This window comes from Centrocercus urophasianus, unplaced genomic scaffold (genome assembly GCF_019232065.1).
Source record: "Centrocercus urophasianus isolate 14NV4802_14NV808 unplaced genomic scaffold, USGS_Curo_1.0 seq_10, whole genome shotgun sequence".
Classification (NCBI taxonomy): domain Eukaryota; kingdom Metazoa; phylum Chordata; class Aves; order Galliformes; family Phasianidae; genus Centrocercus; species Centrocercus urophasianus.
The window spans coordinates 604811-631108 of record NW_024884142.1 but is presented as its reverse complement, the minus strand read 5'-3'; the positions used below and the strand labels follow the sequence as shown (position 1 = coordinate 631108).

At 48.5% G+C, this 26298-nt stretch overlaps 1 protein-coding gene across 1 annotated transcript; it reads right to left on the bottom strand.

Moving 5' to 3' along the window:
* Positions 1-343: 343 nt before the first annotated feature.
* On the bottom strand, positions 344-26142 carry NRBP1 (nuclear receptor binding protein 1). Its single transcript, XM_042809137.1, has 18 exons — positions 26016-26142; positions 25669-25893; positions 16611-16733; positions 15939-16040; positions 15757-15846; positions 15226-15266; positions 13739-13833; positions 3945-4028; positions 3620-3678; positions 2910-3008; positions 2702-2834; positions 2462-2564; positions 1930-1980; positions 1656-1791; positions 1517-1570; positions 951-1014; positions 809-864; positions 344-626 (listed from the first exon to the last, which is right to left on the bottom strand). Exons 2-18 carry the CDS (start codon positions 25876-25878, stop codon positions 528-530), a joined length of 1599 nt encoding a protein of 532 aa, XP_042665071.1. The 5' UTR covers positions 25879-25893; positions 26016-26142; the 3' UTR covers positions 344-527.
* Positions 26143-26298: the final 156 nt, after the last annotated feature.

Sequence of the window (26298 nt, the reverse complement as noted above, 5' to 3'; positions counted from 1 at the left end):
CAAAGGGGAGCGGAGAGGCGAAGGGCCAGGCTGGTGCTGGATCCCTCTGCCCAGGGACGAGGCTCGTGACTGCTGCCACAGGCGGTTGCAGAGTTGGGGGGGATACAGAGGGGGAACAGGGCCTCCGGGCCCCCCTCTGCATCCCTAAAATAAAAAAAAAAAAAAAAAAAAAAAAAAAGAAAACGAAAAAACCATTTCTGTGCTGTGCAAAAAGACACTTTGTACAATCCAAACAGAACAAATTCCATGCACATGAACGGGGCTACAGAACACCCCGAGCCAGGACCTGGCTCCCCAGCACCACCTGGCAAAATCCCAACAAAAACAGGGCTGGAAATAATACTGATGCGCAAAGTCCCCTTTAATAGGCGGGCAGGGAGGATTGTTGCTGGGCCCAGCCACAGCACATGCAGGATGAGCTTCCAAGCACTGCAGCTGGGGGCTTGCTGATGCCCTACGGTGATGGACAGACACAGAAGGGGTCACAGGCAACAAAGCTGCACCGGCCGCCCTGGAGCCAAGGGATGCTACGATGACACCGTCACTGCCGTCAGAGCTCCGTTCCGGGTGTAGTAGAACTTGCTGAATGCCTCTTCAAGTAAACAGGTAAGTCTGCTCTGGTCAGCCTGGGGGAACAAGTCAGAGTGAGGGGTGGTGCGAAGCCAAAAGCTTGCTTAAAACCTGCCCATGGCCATGTGCATGGCAGGAACACGTGCTACTTCTCCTACCTTCCCAGGCAGACAAGGACAATAAAGCCTGAGAAAGGAATGCAGAGCTACGTCCCTGCTCGAGACTCGAAGCTGCTCACCTCACTGATGAATCCAAGCTGGACCAATTCAGCTGCCAGTTCTTGGATATTATCATCTGCAACACAGGGAAGCGTGTAAATCCCACACCCAGACTGCACTGCTGACTCCAGTGCATGAGAATACAGGAGGAGAGGCACTTACTGGGCTGCAGGTCACAACTCAAGTGTCGATTCAACTTGTCTTCCAGTTTCAGCAGCAGTGTTAACTGCAGGGTAGAGAAGCTCTCGTGAGCATGCGCAATTTGACAGGCTGCCACAGTACAGGCAGCAGCCAACACAGCTAGGAATGTTCCCCCAGATCCCCACTGGGATAGGAATCACCCTCTCCCTGCCCCTGCAGAGTTCCACTGGAGTCTAAGAGGAAAAAACACACCCAATTCTATTACTCCCAACCCTTGCCAGCAGCACAACCACGTGGAAGGAATGCTCTAAGGCTGTATCTGGAGGATAAGCCATAAATGCTAGCTAAGCAGCAGGCCATCTATAGGCACGGGCTGTAGATGTCACTGTTCATCACAGGACGACGTGACCTTTAAGGGACTCTTCCAACCCAAGCTGGGCCTCAATCTGGCTTTGTGCCCCAAGAACTGCAGCTCTGGCAGCAGCACATCACACCAGACCCCAGCAGCACATCAGCACAGTGATGCCACGTGCTCAGCACCCCCTCCACACACACACAGAACACTCAGCCAGAAGGTGGGACCATACATGGTGCTTCACTCCCTCCTCTACTGACTCAATGTTGCACTGCATCAGCACCACCTGAAAGAGAAGCACAGACGCCCCCGTGAGCCACTGCTGCTCAGAGCACAGCTGCACAGGGAGGAGTGGAGGTGCCATGTCTCACCTTGCGGGTTTCCACCTCTGCCGGCTCTGGAGTTGGGGTTTTTACTGATGGTGGAGCAATGGGAGACTTCACCACCACCTGCTGGGGCTGCTGAGGTCGTGGCATCCCAAAAGCTGTGAGTGGGTAGATACCATTCCTACAAAGAATCCGGATCTGAGGTTATGCCTCTCCTGAAAAATCACTCCAGTCTCACACACAGTTAAAGAGGTACTTAAAAACAAACACACGCTATTCCAAAAATCCAACCAACACACCAAGAAATGACCTCTGTTACCTTACGTCCTCCAGGAACTTGTCCAGCTCCAGTGCTGGAGACTGTGAGAATCTGGAGGGAAAGAAGTATTGCAGTCAGAAGCCATTAGCAGAACCACATTACCATCCACTCAAGTCTGTTTGGATGCAGTTTCAAATCTCCGTATCCCAGATTGCAGCCACATAAGCAGGCAGGGTAAGTACAGTCAGAGTGAGATGTACTGCACTCTTCCCACAGCAGCTCCCAGAAGCTAACAGCAAGGCTACAATTTAACAGTGGCAGAAGCAGGCAGCACTTCCCTTTAGAGAGCTGTCCAGTGCAAATAACTGTTTGGAAATTGCTTCCCCAAATTGTTCTGGCCAGATTTTACTACAAATTGCTCCAGCAACAGTGTGCCCATTTCCCTCCCATCAGCTTGGGAGGAAGGCAGATCTGAGCTGCGTGGAGTCTGTCTGTGCAAGTTCTTCTCCCACTGGGCAGACAGCAGCAAGAAATCCTCCAGCATCACCCAGTGCCCACGCAGACCCCTCTGAGCACACCAAGGGTTACTCACATCATTTTGACTCCTTCCCTGTCCGCATGGTTGATCTCTGCCAACACGGCACTCATGTCGAGGTTTTTGGTCATTTCTTCTAAAGCGTTTTCAGGAATCATATCTATTAAAAAACAGAAAGTTAAGACCTGAACAACCACATTTCTCTTCCACACTAAGAAGAAAAAAACCTAGAGAGTCGCAGCGGTAACTCAGCAAAGCTGTAGGTAACAGCGCGGCACCCTGGCACACCGTACTCACGCTGATGGCCGACGATGCAGTGAGCAGCAAGCAGCTTTAATGATGGCACCTCAAACAATGCCTGATGAAAAAGGAGCTCCCGGGCTGTAGGACGTTTGCCTGGGTCCTGTTCTAGACACTTCTGAATGAACTCCTACGAGACAAAGACAGAATGAGGCCACGCACAAGGCCCGCAGGTCCATGTGGGCGCTGACCCCTCTGCACTCACCCTCTGCAAGGGGTCCTCCAGCAGCTGGATGGCACTGTTAATGGCCTCCTGGGGCACGTAAGATGACTCTCCATTACCCTGTATTTCCAGCACTGCCATCTGCAAGCACAAAGCAGCACGTTGGACTTCACTAAGAAGTGATTAAGATCACTGCTGGCAAGTATGAGATCATACCAACCAAGCTGATTGGTGTTACTTAAGGTGACGGTTTGTGGAGGCAGAGAGAATAACTGCTCCATTATGATAGCTTGGTTCCAGCACCTTGACAGATTGCCAAGAAGTCCTTAAAACTATGCCAGCACCTCCTCAGACAGTTAGACTCTCTATTTTGAATTTCATGGTCCATTGGCCTGTAGTTCTGCTTGACAATTCCCATCCTCTAATGAAGCAGTAAATGGATTGCTGCCAGAACCTGGCAGTGCCCTCCTGGCTGTATGAATAGCTCTGTTTTACAAGCAGAAAAGCAAACACACACAATGCCATCCAGAACTCACTCCAGCCAACACATCCACAAGTTTCCAATAGGGAAAAGGTAGCAGAAGATTCCAGAGGATGTCTGAAGATTCAGCAAGGCAAAGTGCCTTTGTCTCAGAGAATAAAAAGCTCCTGTTACCAAACTAACACACCCATAACCACAGCGACTCCAAACAGCCACGTCCTTCCCTTGAATTTATTCTCCTTGTCCCATAATCAGAGTATTCCCAACTCACCTCCAGGGCACACATCCCAAAGGAATAAATATCCACAGCAGTGGTAACATTGGCAACTTCTGTAACACAGAAACAACACCGCTGTCAGTCTCTTCCTGCACCCAGCAGCAGGACAACCTCTGTATCGAGCTGTGACAACCTGCAGCCTTCTCTCCCTCCTGTGCTATCAGAAGGCAAAAGGAGTTGGAACAATTAAACTGGCAAATAACACAGAAACTGATAATGGGACATTGCTTATAAGACTGCAGCTGAAAACAAGGTGCACAACAGCCTGGGAGCCTCAGTGAGGCAGAGAGAATGTCAAGCAGAGAATGGCACACCGTACCTCCATATTCCGGAGCAAAGAAGTGCAGGTTCTTCTGCTCCTCCCGACACGTCTTCACGTGGTTGTTTATCGTGTCTGGTGCCACTAGAAGAAAGCAACGAATGCTTAGGATGCAGGACATCTCAGCCCATCCCCAGACGTGTCCTAAGGAATGCCCTGTTGAAATGCAAGCCTTGAAAGGACCTCACTTAAATCAGATTTGTTGTAAGCAACCCAGCTGTAACAAAAGCCCTACGAGCAGCCAGGATCACTGCAGTTACAGTCACTACCTCAGGGCACCAGGAAAAGAACAGGTCTACGAGGCAGCTTTTCCCAGCTGACCCTTCCACACGTCAGCAGGACACCAGAGCCAAGGTTCCTCAAGAGGAAAGTCATGCAGAGCTGCTGAATGAGACCTGACCATCCTGACAGCACAGGACTCCAGCAGCCAGCCCCTGCATGGCCCCAGAGGTGAAGGAAGGGAGGGAGTAACTCCCAGCAACAAGAAAGAGGAGCAGAACACAAGAATGGACCCTCATTTTTGCTTGCAGTTTTTTTTTTGCTTACTCTGCTCTACAGATACCAACAGGTTTCAGCTTCACAGGATTAAGAAAAATGAGTTAAAATTCTTGGTCTTCCTTTTAAAACCTGCTCTGCATTTTCCCAACAACACTGCTCTAGATGAGCAGGGCCACAGAGCCCAGACCCTCTTTAACTCCCAAATGATGAGCTCTGGGCTTCTGTATTTTACACTACTGACCCACCTGCCCCTGCAATTGGCCCAGTCACAGAACAAATCACAGAATCATAGACTGGCCTGGGTTGCAAAGGCCCACAGTGCTCATCCAGTTCCAACCCCCTGCTGTGTGCAGGTCACCAACCAGCAGCCCAGGCTGCCCAGAGCCACATCCAGCCTGGCCTTGAATGCCTGCAGGGATGGGGCATCCACAGCCTCCTTAGGCAAAATCCTCTAACTGCAGTCAGAAATGTGATGTGGCTGCAGAGACACAGCCAGCAGAGTGCTGTGAAAACTTGGAGTGAAGGATAAAAGTTTTCCACCAAGTCAGGCTGGCAGTGCCAGGGAGATTCTGGCACCCGAGGCTCGGGCTGTAACCAAGTCAGAGCACCTCAGTGACCCCTACTATGCTCTGTATACAAGAGCTCTTACTTTGTCTGTTTTCATACAACCCTACTGCAAGGAAGCTGTTTTAGCAGGGGGTTGGACTTGACCCCAGAAATCCCCTCCAACCCTTATAATTCTGTGACAGTGTTGAAGGAATTCAGTGCATAGAATCACTCAGGTCATCTCAAGTCAACACCAGTCCATCAGCCAGACCCACCGAGTCCTAATACACAACCTGAACCTTCCCTGGCACAACCTGAGGCCACTTCATGTCCTAGCTCTTATCAACTGAGAAAAGGAGACCTACACCTCCTTGTTGCAACCTTCTTTCAGGTCATCACTGAGCACAGTGAGGTCTCCCCTCAGCCTCCCTTTCTCCAAACTGAAGAACCCCACTTCCACCAAGCAGACAGGCCATCAAGCATTGAACCTATGTCCTCAGACAAGAAATCTGGTGTGTTATTAACCCAGGGAACACCTCCCTGCCAAAAGTGGAGCAGAATCAGCCACATACAAAGCATTTTTCTAAACAATCCTCAGATTAGCTTCATTTTCTTGTTTCTGTTGCCTGGGTGGAAAGGGACAGTCATCCACCCAGCCATCCCATCCCTCGTTCCTAGGCAATAGATAAGAGGGAGGAAGAGGCAGGGATCAATCACCAAAAAAGGCATTAACAACAGAAGACTTAACCAGTGATGTAATGCAGGCACTCTCACATGAGAAAAGCAAGTTTCAGTGGAGCTCAACCTGTCCCAATAATCACAGAATCACTCAGGTTAGAAGAGACCTTCAAGATCCTCAGGCCCAACCATCCACAGAACACTCCAAGCCACCACTAAAGCACATCCTTCAGCCCCACAGTACAGGAGGCATTCCCAGGAACTGTGATTCCATGTCAGTAGAGTAAAGTTTGGGGGAAAAAAAAAGGTAGAGGCTGTCTGTTAATACAGCTTGTGACAGTACTTCAGAAGCTGGGGCAACAAGCTCTGGGTTTCAGTCGAGTCATTACTGCATGACCATCAGCTTGGTAGATAAACAACTCAGCACAGATGAGAATGCTTGAGAAGGGCTTCAGCTGTATAAAACACTCACAGCCTAGAAGATATGAGTACAGACTTTAAGACACCTCTGATACAAGCTCTTAGAACGATTTCCACATCATTTCGACTGCCACCCACTGCAATATAAAGTGATGACTTCATTATGTCAAGAATCAGATGCATGATGGCTAGGGAAAAATCACAATAAGGAAGCCAAACAATGAAGGTCAAAAATGAAAGTCAGATCACAACAATGAGTGTGCCTTTCTCAGTCACAAAGAAGGGGAAGGCAGTGAAGAACAGACTGTAAGACAGTGCCACACACAACTAATCAGTGTGGCAGGGAATCAGTGAAGCAGAAAATTGATTTTAGAGAAGGATTCAGCCAAATATGGTGCCCATGAAGAGCAGGTGATAAGAAGAGACATCAAGTGCAGTAGAAAGCAGAACGAGCAACTTGTTTTTGGCAAGCTGAGATCAATCTAACAAGAAAAATGGAATAATATGCATTACTGCAGGGACACACAGAGCTTGCTAGACCTGTCAGACCCTCAAGGATAAGCTACTGTGAACATCTCTTCACAGGCAGCTCATCAGAAAGCCAGGAGTGCCAGCCAACGACTCACTTGGTGGTATTACTGCCCAGCTGTCACCAATGTCAAGCTGCAGATGCCCAGTCTCACAGTGAACTGCCTTTTTAAGCACTACATGCTGCAGAAGACATTTTCTTCTGGCCATGAATATAGCTCACACCCACTTGTCCTGCATTCACCCCTTCCTTCTTGCACCTAGGGAAGAATCTGCTCAGCTGCCCTTCCTTTCCCTTTCAAAAATACAGGGGTTGGAGGAAGAACTGAGCCACCACCCAGATGTCAGCTGCATACATCTAAGTATCCTCTGAAACAGGAATGTTATCCCACTATTGCAGCAAAGTGCTCAAGTACACAGCACTCCAGACTGCAGCAGGCTGAGGAAGCAAAAGAAAACAAGATGATATCCAGAAGGACCAACTACTAACCTTTCAGACAAGGCACAGGCTTGCTAAGCAACCCAGTGTCAGAGGATACAACCTTACCTTCGTCACATTGCATCACAGGGACTCAAAATCTTCAAGTGAACTTGAGAGCATCTGTTTGCAACTATAAGGGATGGTGACAGGGCCAGGATGGGAATCAGAATGTGTTACATTCTCCTTCACTGCTGCAAAAAGCTACCAGGCTACAGAAAACTGCACTTTGCCTTTCACTTCAGTGGTACACTAAGATGACAAATGTGTTTTTATTAGGGAGGACACAAACCAGAGCAGATGGGAACGATGGCACCCCTCACCTACTGGTGGCAGTCCTCTTCATGCAGCCCAGGATACCACTGGCCTTCCTTACTGCAAGAGTGTCAGCGCATGGATGCTGGAAGTTCATCCAGCTCTGGAGTAAGAAGCATTCACTGAACTGCCATGTCTGACTACATCCAGTCAATGGAGGTAGAAAGTGAAAGCTGCCAGAACAGAAAACGCAGAACAGTAGGCACAGAACTGATAAGGAAGGTCTGAAAGATGAATACTTGACCGACAGCTGCCTGCATGCAGGCTCTGAAGCAGGTACTTAAAAGCTGATTAGCATTTCATCTGAAGAAGTGTATGGACTTTTCTAAAATACTTATTTTCCACGTGCCTTCAAAGGGCTCCAAAAAGAAGCTGTGTGCAACTGCTGCACCCACACTAAGATGGGTCGACAAAGACCTGACTGACTGTAAAATGCAAAAGCCTATTTGACAGGCCTTCCACTTCCACCACTGCTGACTGATGGTTGATATGCTCCCAAACCATTCAGCAGAAACAAGTTCTAACAACCCTGATGGCAAAAATAATATAAATTCAATACTTTGAATTTAGGTACAGATATCTATTTAATGGGGTTATAAATTTCAGCACTCAAATCTTCCTTCAGTCTCTGCAACCCAACACCCTCCTCACACGCCCAGGTTTCTCCAAGAATCAGAGCTCTCTCTGGGGAAACCAACAGGGAACCTCATGTCACAACCAGGGGCTCGTTGGGGTGGCAGATCTCCGGCCACCAGGAGCCAGGCATCTCAGTGAAACATTTGTCTTAAAAACAAAACAGCTAAGGAGTTAGAACTACAAGCAAGCAATTGGATATCCAAGCACAAAGCAAAGGCCAGCCCAGGTCGGGCGCTCAGCCAAGTCTAGCAGAGCAGTAGCAGGAAACAGCCTAATGTTGGTGGCAAGTTCAGCCAGGAGAGCTCAGAAGAATGCATCCCATTGGCTTGACATGCAGGAGCCAGCATGCACTAGGGTCCATGGACTAGCAGCTAAGAAGGAGGAGAGGAAGAGAACTAACAACCAGGAGACTTCACAAAGGGCAGTGCTCCCTCTCTGTAAGGCTCAGGGTGAGAGGAACTGTTTCCATCCCAGCACAAAGCACGTGGTCTCAAAGTAGGAGACACCTAAGCCAAACTGCTGTACACGTCAGCCTTATAGCAAGGGAACACTGTAAATAAAGTATAATGTGTGTAGTACAGATATATATATACGTATATACACACATATATAAATATATATATACATACACACAAGTCATGTACGTTACATATAGAGTGGCAGTCACATCACAGGAGTGGAGAAGTTTGCTCACCATTAGCAAATATCCTATGAAAGACTGTTGGTAACAGAGCAGCCCGTGAGCGGGGAGTAAAACAAGATAGAAGTCAATGAGTTGATGAAACAGCAAGCACTTCACATTGATACAGACAGCTAGGTCAGAGTCATTGCAAAACACAGACAGCTTCTGTCAAGTAGGAAATCACAGCTAAGGTAAAGTTGGAAGTTCTGTCTTTTCTGTGGGTGCTCTCTGCCCCTGTTCACCTCTTACTGGCTCTTACACTCCCAAAGATAAGAGATACAGCTCAGCACCATTAACACGAGCAAAAAGCAGCATCAGACATCCTGCCCAAACACACACCTGTTCCCCGGCACTCAATGCTTTTGACCTGTTGCAGTGAAACACCCTGCAGTGTGCTCCCTTCACAGGCCCAATGGCTGGGCTAGCAAGGTTTGCACAGATGCAGTACGGTCCTTCACGTGGATCCCACAGGAGAGTGCACAGAAAGCAATGCATCTCACAAGGAATATTTTCATCTGACCACAACTCAGGAAGAAATCAAAAAAAGAATGGCCAGGGTTGGAAGGGACCTCAAGGATCACAGAGCTCCAACCCCCTGCCACATGCAGGGCCACCAACCTCCACATTTCATACCAGCCCAGGCTGCCCAGGGCCCCATCCAACCTGGCCTTAAACACCTCCAGGGATGGACGGGGCATCCACAGCCTCTCTGGGCAGCTGTTCCAGCACCTCACCACTCTCTCTGTAAAGAACTTCCCCTGACATCCAACCTAAAGCTTCCCTCCCTCAACTTCAAATCATTTCCCCTTGTCCTGCAGTTATCTCCCCTTTCAGAGAGTCGATTCCCCTCCTGTTTGTAGGCTCCCTTTAGTTACTGCCAGGCTGCACTGAGGTCACCCTGCAGCCTTCTTTTCTCCAGGCTGAACAAGCCCAGCTCCCTCAGCCTGTCTTCGTAGGGAGGTGCTCCATCCCCCTGATCATCTTTGTGGCTCTCTTCTGGATCCTCTCCAACAGCTCCCTGTCTTTCTTGTACTGGGAGCCACAAAAAGCATTCCTATCTCCAGAACACCAGCGACAAGGTATTCCCCATCCCCACCACAAGCTCTTAAAGACACTCTGCTCATCTGAGGCTTTCTCCTTAGCTCTACTAACCTTGCACTTCAGGCTATGAGAATAAGTGGTCTGTAAACAAATGGCTCATTGACGGCTTTGCATTGAGCAGCACAAGGCATCCTCTCTCTTTCCAACTCTTTATTCCCCAGATGACTCCCAGCACATAAAGATTTCAGCCCTATTTCCAAAACTCAATGTGCTTTTACTCCCGAAATCAATCTTTTTTTCCTCCTTACACGGCACAGGTGGCAAATCCAGAACTACAGTGTCCTAACAGTAACACGTGCTTCTGCAATCTGATGCAGCAGCAGGAAGTGACAGAAGGGCTGCTGCAGCACCTAAACAAGTGCTACAGGAGCAAGTACCACACATTCGTAAGGCAACAACTTGCTGCCACCACTCTTCTAGTACTCCTTCACCTCGCAGATGGATGAGCACTCTGTGGGATTCACCTAGCAGCTGCCTTGCCCCTGATTTCTGCCCACAACCAGCGATGTTTTCTCTTGTTAAAAGCACAGGGAAGGAGAGCTTTCAGAAGCACAGCCTTCAATGGTGCTGGGGACAGAGACAGCACTAAAGAGTAGATCATAGGGCACTGAATCACTGTTTCCTTTAAATCCACGAGGATTACTGCCCCACTTCTTCTGAGTACACACAGAACTCTTCAGATATCAGCCAGCTCTGAGAAGTAATTACACGAAGCGAAAAAGATGGGCTTAATGTTGTCAGTGATCCCACAGCAACACTCTCTAAGGTCTGAACGTGGAAACAGCCTGCCTGGCTACTGCACAGCCAGCAGGGATAGGGAGTCACAAGCATCTGATGACAAGAGTTCTGACTTCTGAAGCTTGGTGTGCAGCACAGGAATGGGAATGGATTCTGCAACACTGCCAGCTTCAACTCCAGCCTATGCTGGAACCGTAGTTGTAACACTTGGAAGATTGTCTTCTGATCACAAGACCACACGTGCTCACTTCATTTATTTTTTCCTCAAGTTTAAGAAAGGATCAAACCTCCTACATTATTCATTCTGTGGTCAGCAGTGAAGTGAATTGAGCAGGCCACAGCTGTGCAGTTACACCAGCTGGGGCTGGGACAGAGCTGATTTTCTTCAGAGTAACTCACACAGTTCTGTGCCTGGGATTTCAGGCCATACACACCAATGTTTTGGCTATTACTGAAAAGCACTAACATAGAGACAAGGCATTCTCCTCTCTGTTCTGCTACCCCATCATCAAGTGGCTGGAGTTCCTCAGAAGCTGAGATGGGTACAGTGAGAACAGCTGATCCCAACTGACCAAAGGGATATTTCATGCCATATGACATCATGCTGAGCAACAAGAGCTGAGACAAGGAAGGTGAGCACAGGAGACACTCAGAGCTATGGCATTTGTCTTCCCAAACAGCTGTTATGTGTAACAAAGCCCTGCTTTCCTGCAAGTGGCTGAGCATCTGCCTGCAGGTAAATAACAAATCACAGAATCATTTGAGTTGGAAGGGACCTTCAAAGGCCACCTGATCCAAGTCCCCTGCACTGAGAAGGGACACCTAACAGCTCCACCAGGTGCTCAGAGCCCCATCCAGCCTGACCTCAGGTGTCTGCAGGGCCATCCACCACCTCTGTGAGGCATGTGCTGGGAGTAGGTGCATTCAGGCTGCATTAACATTCCCAAAATCTTGCTAATCTACCTCAGGAGATCCATATACATAATGCCACAAGTTCACCATGCCTGTATTACAACAGGGCAAAACACAGGCACCTACTTATGGTCCTGATTCAAGAAAGCTCTTTCCATTCAGTCTCACCATAAGCACAGATTCATGCCCTGGTTATGGTAATGCTTCAGTCATATCCATATCCTAGGCATGGAAAGACTTTACTGCATCTTAGAGCACTGCTGTCTTCCAGAACAGTTTGTTTTCAGACTTCATGTGCACACTCAGGAGGACCTGGTTACTATTTCCACAATAATCCATCTGTGAATTGTTTACACCTTCTGAAACTTAGAGAGACATTTTTTTTGCCTGCTCTGGTTTAGATGCAATACAAACTGATGGCAATCTACATGCTAGTCTTGCTTTTTATACCAAGTGCTCAGAGCAGGTTGTTTGCTCACACTCTGCTATGCAACCTAGTCTCAGGGACTTGCTTTAACAGGGAGGGTTGGATTAGATGACCCCCAGTGGTCCCTTCTAACCCTTATGATTCTGTGCCAGTGCTTCATGACCCTTACTATAAAAAATGTTTTCCTTCTACCCAGTCTACTACTAGTCCAGTAGTGATTGAATTCCTTGTTTTTGCTTCCTGAGGAGTAGCAAGGAGTCCTGCTGAGGATACAGCTGCTACAGCACACAGGTTGACAACCCCTGCTCCTTGAAAGAGGCCCATTCATCCCACTGCTTCTGTTCCTTCCACCATGAACCAAAGCTGAGAAACTGAGAGAGCAGGCAGCTGTGTGTGACCCACACTGAAGAACCACCTTTCTAGACAGCCTCTGAAGGGCACTGCTGACAGAGTGCTCCTGAGAATGCCATGCTTGGTGATCTGCAGAACTACCCTCTGCTAAAACCTCAGCTCCAGATACCAATTTAATGAGGTTTGCTTTTACGAACAAAGCGTTGGCTACCAGTCAGAAAGATTCCAGCTGTATAATATTTCCAAACTCAAGCAGAAAGAGAAGGATCTCCTACATGCTCCTTGAGTAGAACCTACAATAGGCTTCCCATAGGTGGCCTGAATCTAATGCCAGAGAGCCAGCTGTCTGCCAGCAACCAGATACATGTGCAACTCTTGGAAACTCCTCCTACCTGGACAACTTCAGAAAAAGATAAAGTGAACCCCATAATGAGATCAGTCTGCATGAAGTGCAAGATGTTAAACAGTTTACAGTCAGATAGCTGAGGGTTCTTTCTGTCCTGGCTCACCCTCCCTGGGGTATATGCACATGTCAGGGAACAGAGACCCCAGTTCTGTAACAGAGATAATGTAAGAGCTCTCTGATGGAAAGAAGTTACAGAGGTCTGCAGTTTATGAAGAGAGTACTTTTAGATGGCAGGTAAAGCACAACATTCTTTCCTGTACATTGCCTGCATCAAACCAAGGATTCACACAGACAAAAGCCTAAAGGAGAGCAAGTGCCCACTCCTCGGGGTCAAGAGCACTCACAGCAGATTGCTGTCAGTTGGAAGGGTATGTCAAGGTGCCAGAGAATGCATCTGAACTGCAAGCGTTTTTGGAGACACAGTAGGAACAAATGGAAAAAATAAAAGAAAAATGAGTAAGCAAGGATGCACTGCACTGCTAGCAAAACCACATTTTAGGTCTGAAAGAAAGCACTTTGGCACAAGCCTGAACAGGACACGTCTTTGCCACACAGGCACAATGCAAGCTAGCATCCTGAAGTCCAAGCTAAAGCAAATGACATTGGGTGAGGATGCCAAGACTAGCAGCTTGCTGGAGTCAGTGCCTATAGCTCTGATACATTGGTTGGTACAAGAAGCTCTCAGTGGACACAGCTCTCCAAACAGCACTCAAAGCTTCCCAACACAAACTCCATGTGTATTAACCAGGAAAAAAAAAAAATTGCCAAGCTGATGAATCCAAGAATAATGCACATAGAAAACTTGAAAGCTGCAACATCTTTTCTGAGATTGGTCCCTTGAGATCAAAAACTGAGGTGGGGCAGACATGGGAAACTGTACTCAGTGTCAGCCCTTCCTGTGCCTAAAGGTGGTCCAGCCAAGGGTGAATCTGACTGCCAGTCCCTGGCCCAAACGATGCAGAGGTGGGGGAAACGTACACACATGCCTATCATGCCAGGTGGATTTGAAAGGGTTAGATGCCCTGTTCTGATTGAGCAGTTTGCCTCATAGGCATGGGGTGCCTCCAAAAAGCCTTACCTGAGCCAATTTTGATCAATCCATTGTGCTGAATGAAGATGGTGTCGCAGGTCAGGTTGCCATGGATGATTGGAGGGTCACAGGAGTGGAGGTAGCTGGATATTCAGAAAGAACAGTGGTCAGGAAGCAATCCCAGATTGAGGCAAGAATCCCTCCCCTCATCCTTTCCCTGGACTGCATCAGAAGAGAACAGGAATGCACAGGGTACAGGCCAAGGATAGCAGGGAGCTACAGTTCTGTGATGGACATCAGTATTTAGGCTAGAATAGAACAACCACCTCCAAAACTGAAGGAAGAAAGGAAGCTTCTTCTAACCAGTTCTTACAAAATCCAGGATACCAGATCTGCATTATCCACCTGATTACTGCTAGGTGAGTGCTAAAAGGGTGAAAATTTTATACCAAAAGATCAAAGTTTTATTCTGCCCTTCTTCACCGGGCATCCCAAAAGTGCCTGGTGCTGTACAAACACAATCAGTCCTGTTTTCCACCACACACAGAGAGAACTTTTCAGTGCTGGGGCTCCAGGTACAGTTAAGGATATTTCATATCCTCATATTTCATTCTGCACAATTAAAGACTGTCAGCTCCCAAACGTTTATTAAAATGCCAGATATTCCTCAGCAGCTACACTTAGCTACACAGAAACAGAATTTCCTCCATGGAGGGGGAGTCTTGCTCTGAATTCTGGGTTATCATTATTTTCCAAGGCTGTTTTCAGCCACACACCAAATCTGGCTCACATAGGGAAGACTCCTGAAGACAAAACAAATCCTCTCCATGTTTTATTCAACCAGATTGCATCAGGATGGCTGCAGATCTGCACCACCGAGCTGTGTACAGATTCATATGTGCTCCTAGCAATATGACACCACAATAATTATGAATACATTGCATGGCTGTAGGACTGCAGGCTGCCAAGTTGAAGAAAATTTTTCACAGTTCATTCACATAGAATTTAATGCCTTTAAGAGTTCTTTGCAACATCCTCTTGACAGTGGTTTGGGCCCAGGTTATGAAGCTGGACACCTGGAAAAGCTCCCTGATGCCTGATTTGCACACTCACCACCATATCAGTCACAACTGTTGGGATCCAAAACTCACTCTGCACCTTTAGCATAGAAGCTTTAGTACTGGTCTAACTGACCAAGTCGGATGGGGCCCTAGGTACCCTGACCTAGTGGTGGGAACCCTGCCTACAGCAGGATTTGGAACTGGCTTTAAGGGCCTTTCCAGCCTAAGCCATTCTATGGACTGCACAGACTCTGGGATGTCTCTGACCTTCCTCTGTTGTAGGAAGTGCAGCTGACCCTCTGCAGAGTCAACTGGGATAAGAATCAGGGTGGGTGACCAAAAATGCTCTCCTGGCTCCATTCAGTGGAGTTTGCTTGCATTTAACAGCACGTATACTTAAAGCTTTTACTATCCTAGCACAAGAAATGCTACAGTTAAACAGAGGCTAGACCTCGAGATCAGCAACTCACATACCTGAGGGCAGAAAGGATCTGGGTACACCATCGCTTCCAGGCCTACAGATAGGAGCAAGAAGGAGAGAAGTCATTCAGAGAACAAGAACTAATCCATACTTCAGTGATTCAGAGTCCATTCACATGGAAGATTAATACCCCCCTCCATTCAGTGATTCCTAACCAACAAAGGTGTGTAGGAAGTAAAAACTGTCTCAGTACTCTCACACTCGGTTTAGTTTCTACATGTCCACATGCCTTCCCTCCCAGCTCCTCTTCTGCACAGACCACCTCCCTCTTTCCTGCATGCACAGGTGGAAATAGGACAAGCTGTCACACCATTCACACAAAGCTGCAGAAGTGCAAGGAAACAAAGCAGCATAGTAAAGACATCCCAGAATACCTGCAATTAAACTAGCTTACAATAACAACAAAGAATATCAGCCACGTGTTATCACCAGGTTTCTTTCTCATTAGGAACCTTTGCTGAAAGGCCTTTTGGAAACGGAAGGCACTAAGTGAAAATATACATAGAGGAAAAAAAACCAGTTACCTTTTCATTCATAGTTTTGTGGTTCTTCTTTGTCTTCTTCAGAAACTGTTTCAAGCTCCCTGAAGACATATATTCAGTGATGAAGATTACCTGTGGGGCAGTATAAGATATTATCTTCTGCTTCACTAGTTGCCTACAGAATATACAGCAAGAAAACCCAACAGGTTGCTTGTTTTACTTACTCTGGCTTTATTCTCCTTCACATCAGCCCAGTATTTGTGAAACTTTACAATGTTCAGATGTTCCAACTGAATTAAGTTGTCAAACACTGCTTTAACTTTCTCCTGTGACATAAAGACAAAGCCATGTTACACTAGTGACCAGGTTGGCCCACACCTTACTTTCTTCTTGGGTTTGGGACCTCAGAAATGAGGCAATACTCTTCAAGCTTCTATACTAAGAACAAACAGCACCTGAGTTCATCTTACACTGCCTAGTTTGATCACCAAGACTAAGCCAGCAGTTCTCAGTTACATTTTCTGCAGCAGTCAGACTTAAGCTGAATGTGCTACGTTTAAACAGCACAGCACTCCAAACTGGAGGAGTTACTGATGCAGCCAACAACCCACATGAACCAATGCCCAAAACTCCACCCTGATGGAAAGCACGTCACCCTGATGCAACATATGTTAACTGTACAGGTGATGGAGCACTTGAATAGGCTGCCAAGAGAGGCAGCTGACTGCTCCTCCTCAGAGATGTTCAGAAACCACACAGACAGGGTCCTGGGCAACCTGCTGTAGGTATCCCTGCTTGAGCAGCGGGGTGCAGCCACGTGACCTCCAGAGACTTCTTCCAACCTTAACTGCTCTGTGATTCCGTGGTGTTTCCCATCCCATTTGGGGTCAACGTACCTCCTGAAGTTTAAAGTTCTTCCGTTCAGAAAACTGAACCTCATTCCAAACAACTTCCACACCTTCCTCTGTATCCATAGCCAGGTAGGCACTATCGATGCCCGGCACGTTGCGCTGATTCACCTGAACGGGAAGGAGGGAGGAAGATACAAGTTAGCAGGCTAGATCATCGTTTCACATCCTCCATTTGAAGCATCATGAACTTTGTGAGTTAATTTTTATTTAAATTAAAAATTCACCAGCAGCTGGCTTTCCTAACTTCCAGCTGATCTGACTCCCCTTGAGGTAAGTCAATACACAGATTTGGTTTGTTTCCAGACTCAGTAGGGATCCTACCATCAAACATTTGCTGGAAACTTCTCACAATAGACAAAGGCTTCCTCACAAACCCATTCCTCCTGGCAGCCACTTATACATGATCCAATTTCCAATTTGCTTTCAACCAGTGAGCTGCTCCATCAGCTGACCTTGAGCTCCTAATACAACGCATGATCAGAAGGACTAACACACTGACAGACCATGCACACAACAGCTGTGAGCAGAGAAAGGAGCCCATGTAAGTATTAAGCCTGCTTTTGTGCAAGCTTTTTAAGTTGATGGTGTAATTCAACAACTTTAACAGCCAATCAATATAGGTTGGCTTCTCTGGAGATGTTCCAAGGGAATCAGAAGAGGCCTGATGACGTTCAACATCCCCAAACTGCAGATGACACCCAGGAGCAATAAATGACCACAAGAACAGTACAGCTGGAACAATACAGACTGCTCAGTAAACTGAGTCATAAATTGTGATGCAATGGCACGGTGTAGATAGGAATAAAGAATACAGTTCATAATTACATAGAGACAAACCAAGCTACAGGAAGTAACTGCTGAAAACAATGACAAGAGAAGCAGCTTAGCATGAATGATCCCATTCCTCTCCTACCTCTCACTAACAGCATAACCGAGCAGTGAAAAGTCTGCCATTATATTCAGATAAATACAATATTTGTTGTATTTATTGTAAGAAAGTGTTTTTCTCTGCACGAACACACTGATGCTGACATTAAAATACTGCATCAGGCCTGTTATGTTCCACTGTCAAATAAAACTTGGGGTCTTGTGTGACATGGGTCAGTGGGCATGGTGGTGACGGATTCACAATTGGACTTGGAGGTCTTCTCCAACTTTAATGATGAAAGATTGAAGACTGCAAGGATAAAACATTTATCCATTAAATATTTAGCAGGAGAAAACTCTCAGGCATGACAGCAAGAACACCTATTACAATCAGTGTACCAAAGATGACTGCCCAAAGGCTTCTACTTCAGGCAGCTGAAGGAAGAGCCCAGTCAAGACAAAGCTAGTATTGCAGCAACAAAGTACTGCCATGACTGCAACACCAAATGCCCATGCATTCCTCAGTATTCTCTTATTTTGTTATATTCACTGCCTACACAGAACTTCTGACTGCTGGATTCATTACTGCAGCCCTGAAGTATTGACAGCTACTCAAAATCTGCCTCAATAACGCAGGCAGAGGAACTTGATGTAACTTCTGGGCACTTTATCTAAAGCAAAGCATTTCTATGACTCATAGGCAACATCTTAGGGCATCACCTATGACTCACGACACCAAACCCACATCACTGAGGGTAATTCTCAGAGCAAACTTAACCAGTTAGAAGCATCGAGGCAGTTAAGAACATTGTAGACAGATGTGGCTGTAGGAATGTAAAGCTCAGCTTACCTACAAACTCAGTAGTTTGCAGCAAGCAAGCAAGCAGAAATAAAAAGGACAAATCCAAGATGGTATCTTTCAATTGCTCTGAAGGGTAAGGAGTGCACGGGCATTAACACTGGATGAAGGGGATGGAAGTTCTCTGCCTGCAAGATCTGTCAAGTAACTGGGAAATACTTTGATTTGTTCCATTTTCAGCAGTCATTTGATGACCCACATCAAAGACAAGTGATGTCTTGTGGACTATGCTGGTGAAACAACAAGACTGCCTCAAACACAATACCCTGTGTTCTTAACACACTATTTGGAAGGGTTAACATGAACTCTCACTGAACAGCTCAGTGACCCAGAGCCTGGGTTCCCTCACCCTACAGGTAGGAAGGGTGAAAAACAGCAGAATTGTTACCACTGGTTTTAAGAGAGCAAACCCCAACCTGCTCAGGGAACAAGTTGGCAGGGTGCCCTGTGAATCTGCCTCTGAGGGCTGAGATGTCCACAAGAGCTGGTTACTTCTTCAGAATCACCTTCTAAAAGCACAGGGGCAGGCAACCCCACTGCATCCTGAGTCAAGCATGAGTAGCATGAGACCAGCTTAGCTGAAAAGGGAAAGGAAGAAGCATTAAGTGTCTCTTTTGCTTCAGTCTTTGATATTAATTATAAGCCCTGGGTTGTCCAGTCCTGCGACAAGTTGGAGGACTGCAACGTGGGAAGCAAGGACTTTCCAATCATTGACACCAAACTGTAAGGAACCAGTTGTATCAGTTGAGCATTTTTATACAAGTCCATTTGTCCTGAAAGTATTCATCTGAGAGTGCTGAGGGAGGCAGCAGGTGGCATAGCAGCGCTCCCCTCAGTGATCTATCAAAGGTCTTGGGAGGATCAGACTGGGAACTAGCCAACAATACCCCAATTTACAAGGGCAGGAGAGGACACCTTGGCAATTACAGACCTGTCAGTTTAACTTCAGTACTCGGGAGAATTTGTGGAGATGAACCTGAGCTCCACTGAATGGCACGTAAAGGATGGCGCAATCAATGTGGATTCACAAGAAGAAACTCCTGTCTCACAAACCCTCCCATGGTAAGACCACCTGCTCAGTGGACAAAGAGAAAATGATGGGTGTAGTTCCCCTTGATTTCAGCAAGGCTTTTGATCATTGTCCCAGAGGTATTAGTTTGCACAAACCATCTGACTGTGAGACAAACAGGAACACTGGGTGAAGAACTGGCTGAACAGTAGGGTTAAAGGGTGGAGATGGCAGCCCTGGGGCTCAATCTGGGCAGTTCTGCTCAGTATTTTTATTAAAGTTCTGTACCAACACCTTTCCAGACATTCAAGTCTGCAGCAGAATTCAGAACTGTAACCACTCAATTCAAATCTGGAGAGTATAAACTCCAAGCTCTTCAAAATACAAACTACATCAATGATCAGAGCCACCACAACAGAGGGAAGAACCCAGACAACCTCAATCAGTGGTGAGTGCAACACCGAACCCAAGGCCCTGCACGGACAGAAAGGTGAGCAATGAAGTCATCACCCATCAGCAAATCCACCTAAGCAGTCCAGTGGGAGTAGCAGTATTACTCAAACCAAGTGGAGACACTGCGTGAAGGAACCCACGACTCAGAATGTCAGGGATGGGCAATTTGGGCACGGAAGAGGAAAATGTGGGTGCAGTACTTATGAGATGTTTGAGGGAAGCCAAAAGGGTGGAAAGAAGGGATGAAACACTGTGCATGTCCTGTGCCTGATTATCACTAAACTCTTTCTGTAACTTCTGTTTTCTGTGCAGGCATGCTCCCTATTCACCCTGTAGCACAAATATTCGAACAGAGTAACGCTCTGGTGCTGCCAATAAGCTACATGGAATGCGTTTTATTTTTTTACAATTGCTCTTTCAAGAATGCAAAGCAAACCCTACACCTTAGTCATGGACAGCTGGAGTGTAACTAGCACTCCTAACCACCCAGGAAAGCTGGGAAAACAGCAGACAGCTGCTCTGGTTGTGCCTGCTCCCCCACTGAGGCAGCATAAAGGCTGAGAGGTGCTGCTGGCTGATGAGGCACCCAGAAAGCTGCCAGCTGTCAGTTACAGTCAATAAGCAAGAACACAATGGCCCTGTAGAGGACAGGCCCCAGACAAAGACTCAGTTCCCTCTACTTTCTGCTGTGCCCCTGTTCTCATTCAAACGCATCTCACTCCTTCCAGGACATCCTTAAATGAGCCAATAAAAGTGCTGAAGGGCTGCACAATTCAAACGTTTCCAATGGTCGAGTAAAACCACAAGAACTACAGCATGGCATTTGTTGTTTCTTTTTTTCCCCATCAGCTGGAAAAAGGATCCACAGCCAAAACCAATCAAAAAGCTGGCAGCCCCCCTCATCCCAACTTGAAGATCTCTACTACCCTTCCTCTCTCCAACAGCAAAGGCAAAGCTCAGAGCACCTGAAATGCCACCTTTCTGAGCACGGTGCCTCACTTTCCAATATCAAGAAACTCAGTACAGTGGGCACAGCAGTGATGAGCAGATGGTCGGACTGGATGACCTTACAGGCCTTTTCCAGCCTCAACAATACTATGACAGTAAAGACTTCGTTGTTGCCCATATTAACTTTCAGTATCAAGATACAATGCAGAGGAGCAAGAATCAAACACTAGTTTCATGGCTATGCACAGGAACAACCTACGCTGCCTGAAATGTTGGTTCTCAAGTTTTACAGGTCATCTGAGATCCACATGGAATTTCTTCAACCCATCTCATCTGCACACTGCATAAAGGAAGCCATGAAAGACTGCTCTGTTCAACCAGCTTACCTGACTGCAGAAAATACTAGAAATAGGAAAGCAAGAATCCAGCAACACAGCAACCGCTGCATGCACAGACACTTATAAACAGGAGATCTCCCTCAGGGGTAAGGCAGAAAAGAAGTTGTGGATCTCAGAAGCCTCTCCCCTAACATGCACTTACCAAGCTCAACACTAATACCGTGCTGAAAATGCCAACAAACAGACAAGCTGAAGAATATTCTGCTGCAGCAGAGCACAAGGCTTCCTATGGCTGTATCTGTGATACTTCTTGCTTGTTCTGCATAGCTCTTGGGGCTGTACTGAGTTGAAGCTCTAACATTTCAGGTTTAACACCTACCAGCAGCAGTAGTCTAAAAATGTACCTTATGTACATTCCTACTGTCCTATAAGAAGCTTCTGATCCAGGAGACATAGCTCAAACAGCAGATAATTCTGAAGATATTTGGACAACCTCAAAAAGAAGATTATTTATGTGAGTGACAGAAAAACATAGAGTAACATGGGGGCAGCAGAAAAAAAGGGTCTGTTTGGCTTTTTTTTTTTGTCAGTAAGATAAAAGGAATCAAGAAAAACACAAACTTAGAGAAGCCGTCAGCCTCTGTTGCTCCCTCCTACAACTCCACTAACCACTGCATCCCTGATGGTGCCCAAGGTCAGGCTGGATGGGATCCTGGGCAGCCTAAGCTGGAGGGTGCACCCAGCCCACAGCAGGAGTTGGAAATGGATAATCAAAAAGGTCCCTTCCAGCCCAAGCCATTCTATGACTGTATGCAGTTCTGAGCTCCACAACATAAAAAGCTTCTTAAGGGTGGGGAGTGACAAGGAATAATGGTTTTTAACTGAGACAGGGCAGGTTTAGGTTAGATATTAGGAGGAAGTTTTTCACCCAGAGGGTGGTGAGGCACTGGAACAGGTTGCCCAAAGAGGCTGTGGATGCCCCATCCCTGCAGGCATTCAAGGCCAGGCTGGATGTGGCTCTGGGCAGCCTGGTCTGCTGGTTGGTGACCCTGCACAAAGCAGGGGGTTGGAACTGGATGAGCATTGTGCTCCTTTTCAACCCAGGCCGTTCTATGACTCCATGACCCTCAGTGTGCCCACAGGAGGGCACAGAGCTGGCAGCAGGGTTGGGAGGAGTCTGGGAGCTGTCTGAAGGAAAGGAGGCCCAGAGACTGCTACGCTGCTGTCTGCAGGAGGAGGAGTGCAGAAGGTACATAACAGCAGAACCACACCATTCTCCATTAAGTGCTCCCTGAGGAAGATCAGCCTTCTCCATCCACTTATAACAGCACCTCTTGGATGACACGATGGGGTGCGAAAGCCTCATCTGGAAAGTTTTTGCCGAGCTTCGGTGGGAATAGCACTAAGTGTGGAAGAGAAGCTCCCTGTCTCTAGAACGAATCGCCCCCCATCAACACAGCCTCGTTTGCTCACCCCGGACACAAACCCGGCACTGCCATGTGATTTCACCATTGTCATAAAACAAAGACACGATGAATAGCGGGAGATCCGGGAAAGCTTCCAGCAGAGAACAGGCCGTATTCTAACAGCTTCTGCCTGACCGCTCGAACACAAGGCCCGGCTCCGCCGGGACCGCACAGCCCCCACCGCGGGCGGCGGGGATATGGAGCAAGGCCAACCGGAAGCGATCGGGCAGGGGGCGGGACCGCACGCAGCCAATGGGAATGCCGAACGGCTCCAAACGGAAGCTGCTGCGAAAGGGGGCGGGGTCTCACGCTGCCAATGGGAGCTCCCGTAGGTGATGTAATGCTCCTACTCCAAGAGGCATTGGCTGGAGGAGCTGTCACTCTGGGGCCGCTCCCGGCTGAGAAGGCCGCGGCCCGCTGGGAGGGGCTCCTTCCACGCGCGAGGGACTGGAAGAGCTCAGAGAGCTTTAGTGAAGGGAGAGAGAAACGGCTCCGAAGAAGTGGGAAGAACGTCGTAGGAAAACAAGCAGAGACATCCCTGAAGGCCTCTTGGTCCGCCCGTGCCCATGTGGCGCTTCGAGGCAGCTCCCGAGGCACACACAGCACAGCAGGGCACGGCGATGGGCAACTGCCCGTGTCCCCAGGCCTGCCACGGAATGACAGAATGGCCAGGGTTGGAAGGGACCTCAAGGATCATGAAGCTCCAACCCCCTGCCACATGCAGGGCCACCAACCTCCCCATTTCATAGCAGCCCAGGCTGCCCAGGGCCCCATCCAACCTGGCCCTGAACACCTCCAGGGATGGACGGGGCATCCACAGCCTCTCTGGGCAGCTGTTCCAGCACCTCACCACTCTCTCTGTAAAGAACTTCCCTTGACATCCAACCTCAATCTTCCCTCCCTCAACTTCAAACCATTTCCCCTTGTCCTGCTGTTATCTACCCTTTCAAAGAGTTGATTCTCCTCATGTTTGTAGGCTCCCTTTAGGTACTGCCAGGCTGCAATGAGGTCACCCCACAGCCTTCTTTTCTCCAGGCTGAACAAGCCCCCTCAGCCTGTCTTTATACGGGAGGTACCCATGTGCTGTTAACAAATAAACATGGTTACAATGCTCTAAATCCATGCTTCAAGCTGAGAAGTGAAGAGCTGAAGACCTGGGAGCTGACATGTTGCACCCAGGCCATACAGGCCACCTTCTGCACATATTGTCACGTTACTCTGCTCTGGCAGCACCCAGAGAGCACATTGCTGGGATCACGAACCAGCATTGCATCACGGTGGGAGGGGAGGCCGCAGCATTCCTTCCCTGTGGAGTAACCCTGCTGCCCAGGGGCAGTGAGTAAGAGCTGTCTGCATGGGTACACAGACCGGAAGAACCAGAGCTGGCTGCTTTGCCCCACTGACAGCCCTCACAGGGATGCTGCTGCAGCATAGCGCTGCACTTGGGCACGCTGGGATGTTCAGAAAGTAAAGGTGTTGTTCTGGAATTTCACACTACATGTTGACCCAAGCAGAGATCGAAGGTGTCATGGGAGCTTAGATCTAATTAAGCCACATCTGACATACAATTGCAGCTTGTATCAGACACACAAATGCTCAGCATCTCTGCAAGAGAACAGTACCACCTCAACAACGAGGGGCTGAGGATCAGAGGCCTCATTTTTACCCCATATCAACCAACAATTCCTTTTGTGGCCTCCAACAATCATTCTGGTGTTACTTTGATATCTGTCAAGTTGAAATGAAGCTCAGATATCCAGTAAACAGAGGGGTCTGCAATCAGACCAACCGGTCATCCTCATTTCCAAGCACGAGGTGTTCCTGCCCGTGGCAGGGGTTGGAATGGGGTGGTCTTTAAGGTCCCTTCCAACCAAGACCATTATGGGATTCTGTGATTCATTCATTCCCAAGCCTCTCTGGCGCACTGAGTCAGCACTGACCATGGGGGGGGGAAACTACTTCTAACAATAGTTTCAGGTTGTCATAAGGAATGTATTCCAAAGAACAGAATTAGAGCCTTACATAGAAGCCTCGCCTTACAGGTGCACAACTGAAGGCACTCTTAATACACGCTGGAATACATTAATGAATACAGGATAGCCTTCAAATAAATAAAGGAAAGGAGGTGCAGGGCATCCTTGACCTTATTTCGACCTCCAAATTTACATAGAACATGGGACTCTTTCACCACCACGGGTTTGCATTGCTCTATGAATGTATCTGTTAACGCAGACATCTCTGTGCCTGTTTTGAGTTGGCTGAGTAAGGCAACATCAGCACCCGTCTTGCAGCACTAAAGGTAAGATTTCCTCAACCACACAGCTTGCCCAACCACAGCAGGTTTCACTAAGAGAACACGAAGCAGAAACCAATTTCTGGAGGTAGGCTCCCGAGATAGTAAGGAGAACCCAGAGAGAAATGGGAAGAGCTCTGAAAGATCTTTAGTTCTTCAATTCAGATCTTAAGTTCTTAACATGAGAGTGGTGAGGCGCTAGAACAGCTGCCCAGAGAGGCTGTAGATGCCCCATCCCTGAAGGTGTCCAAAACCATGTTGGAAGGGGCCCAGGGCAGCCTGGTCTGGTATTAAATTTAGGGGGTTGGAGCTTTATGATCCTTGAGGTCACTTCCAACCCTGGCCATTCTGTGATCTAATCTACTCATGCCATCGTAGAGGATGGTCCCAATACATGCACTGAGAAACGAATGCAAATCAGACAAGCCCAGAAGTCTGCAAGAACCAGCCCTAATTAAAGGCTTCAAAGCAAACCCAAACGTGTAGCTGATGAGTCTGCACAACCGGGCAGCTCCACAGAAGGTCCCACTCCATTCACCAGGCGCTGTGCAACCGGTGCACTTTGTTATTCCCCAAGCACAAGAGCTGGGAAACAAGACAGCAAACAAACGCCAGGAAGAGCCCTTCCTCAACGCAGCGGCCTCGATACCAACCGTTCGGAAGGGCCTCCAACACCGCAGGCGGACCTCAGGCCGCCGCACAGCCCAGAAAGGCCGCTCCCGACCCCCGGCCCCGAAGGGATGGCTGCGGGAAGGGCAGCGCCCGGCGCCCGCCCCACCGCAACGCAGAGGCCCGGACGCCGACACTGACCTCCTCACGCCGCTTCTGCCAGCGGCCGCACGGGGACTCCTCGAGGATCTCGGATTCGTCCTCGCTCTCTTCCTCCTCCTCCTCCTCCTCCGGGGGAGCCGCGGAAGTCACGGGCGCGGACACCGAGGTCATCCCCGGCCCCGACGAGGCAGAGTCCGGCTTGGGGTCGGAGCCGCCGCTCGGCGCCTGTTTGGCCTCGCCCTCCGACATGCTGCGTCGCACCACCTGCGGGCGGGACGCGGCGTCAGGCGGCCCTCGCTCGGAGCGGGCCGGAGCGGCAGGCCCAGGGGGCCGGAGCGGGCCGCGCCCGCCGAGCTCCGTCGACTAAAGCCGCGCCCCAAACCTACGGAAGGTACCCGATCCTCACTGAGCGCAGCCCGAACTGGAGAACGCCGCTAACGATGAGCGCGGGCTGCGCTTACCGGGCTCGCCCGGCACCTCCCGTCCCCCAAACGCAGAGCCGCTCCGCCGACAGCCGCCGCCAACCGCCGTGCTGCGTAACGCGCCGTCAGGGGCGGGGCCGCTTTCTCGCCACCCAATCAGAACACAGATACTAACCTTCGCCCTGTGCGGATTGGTCGGTGGGCGGGGCTCGAGGTACCAGGCGCGATAGAGGGCGCCCGCGCACCT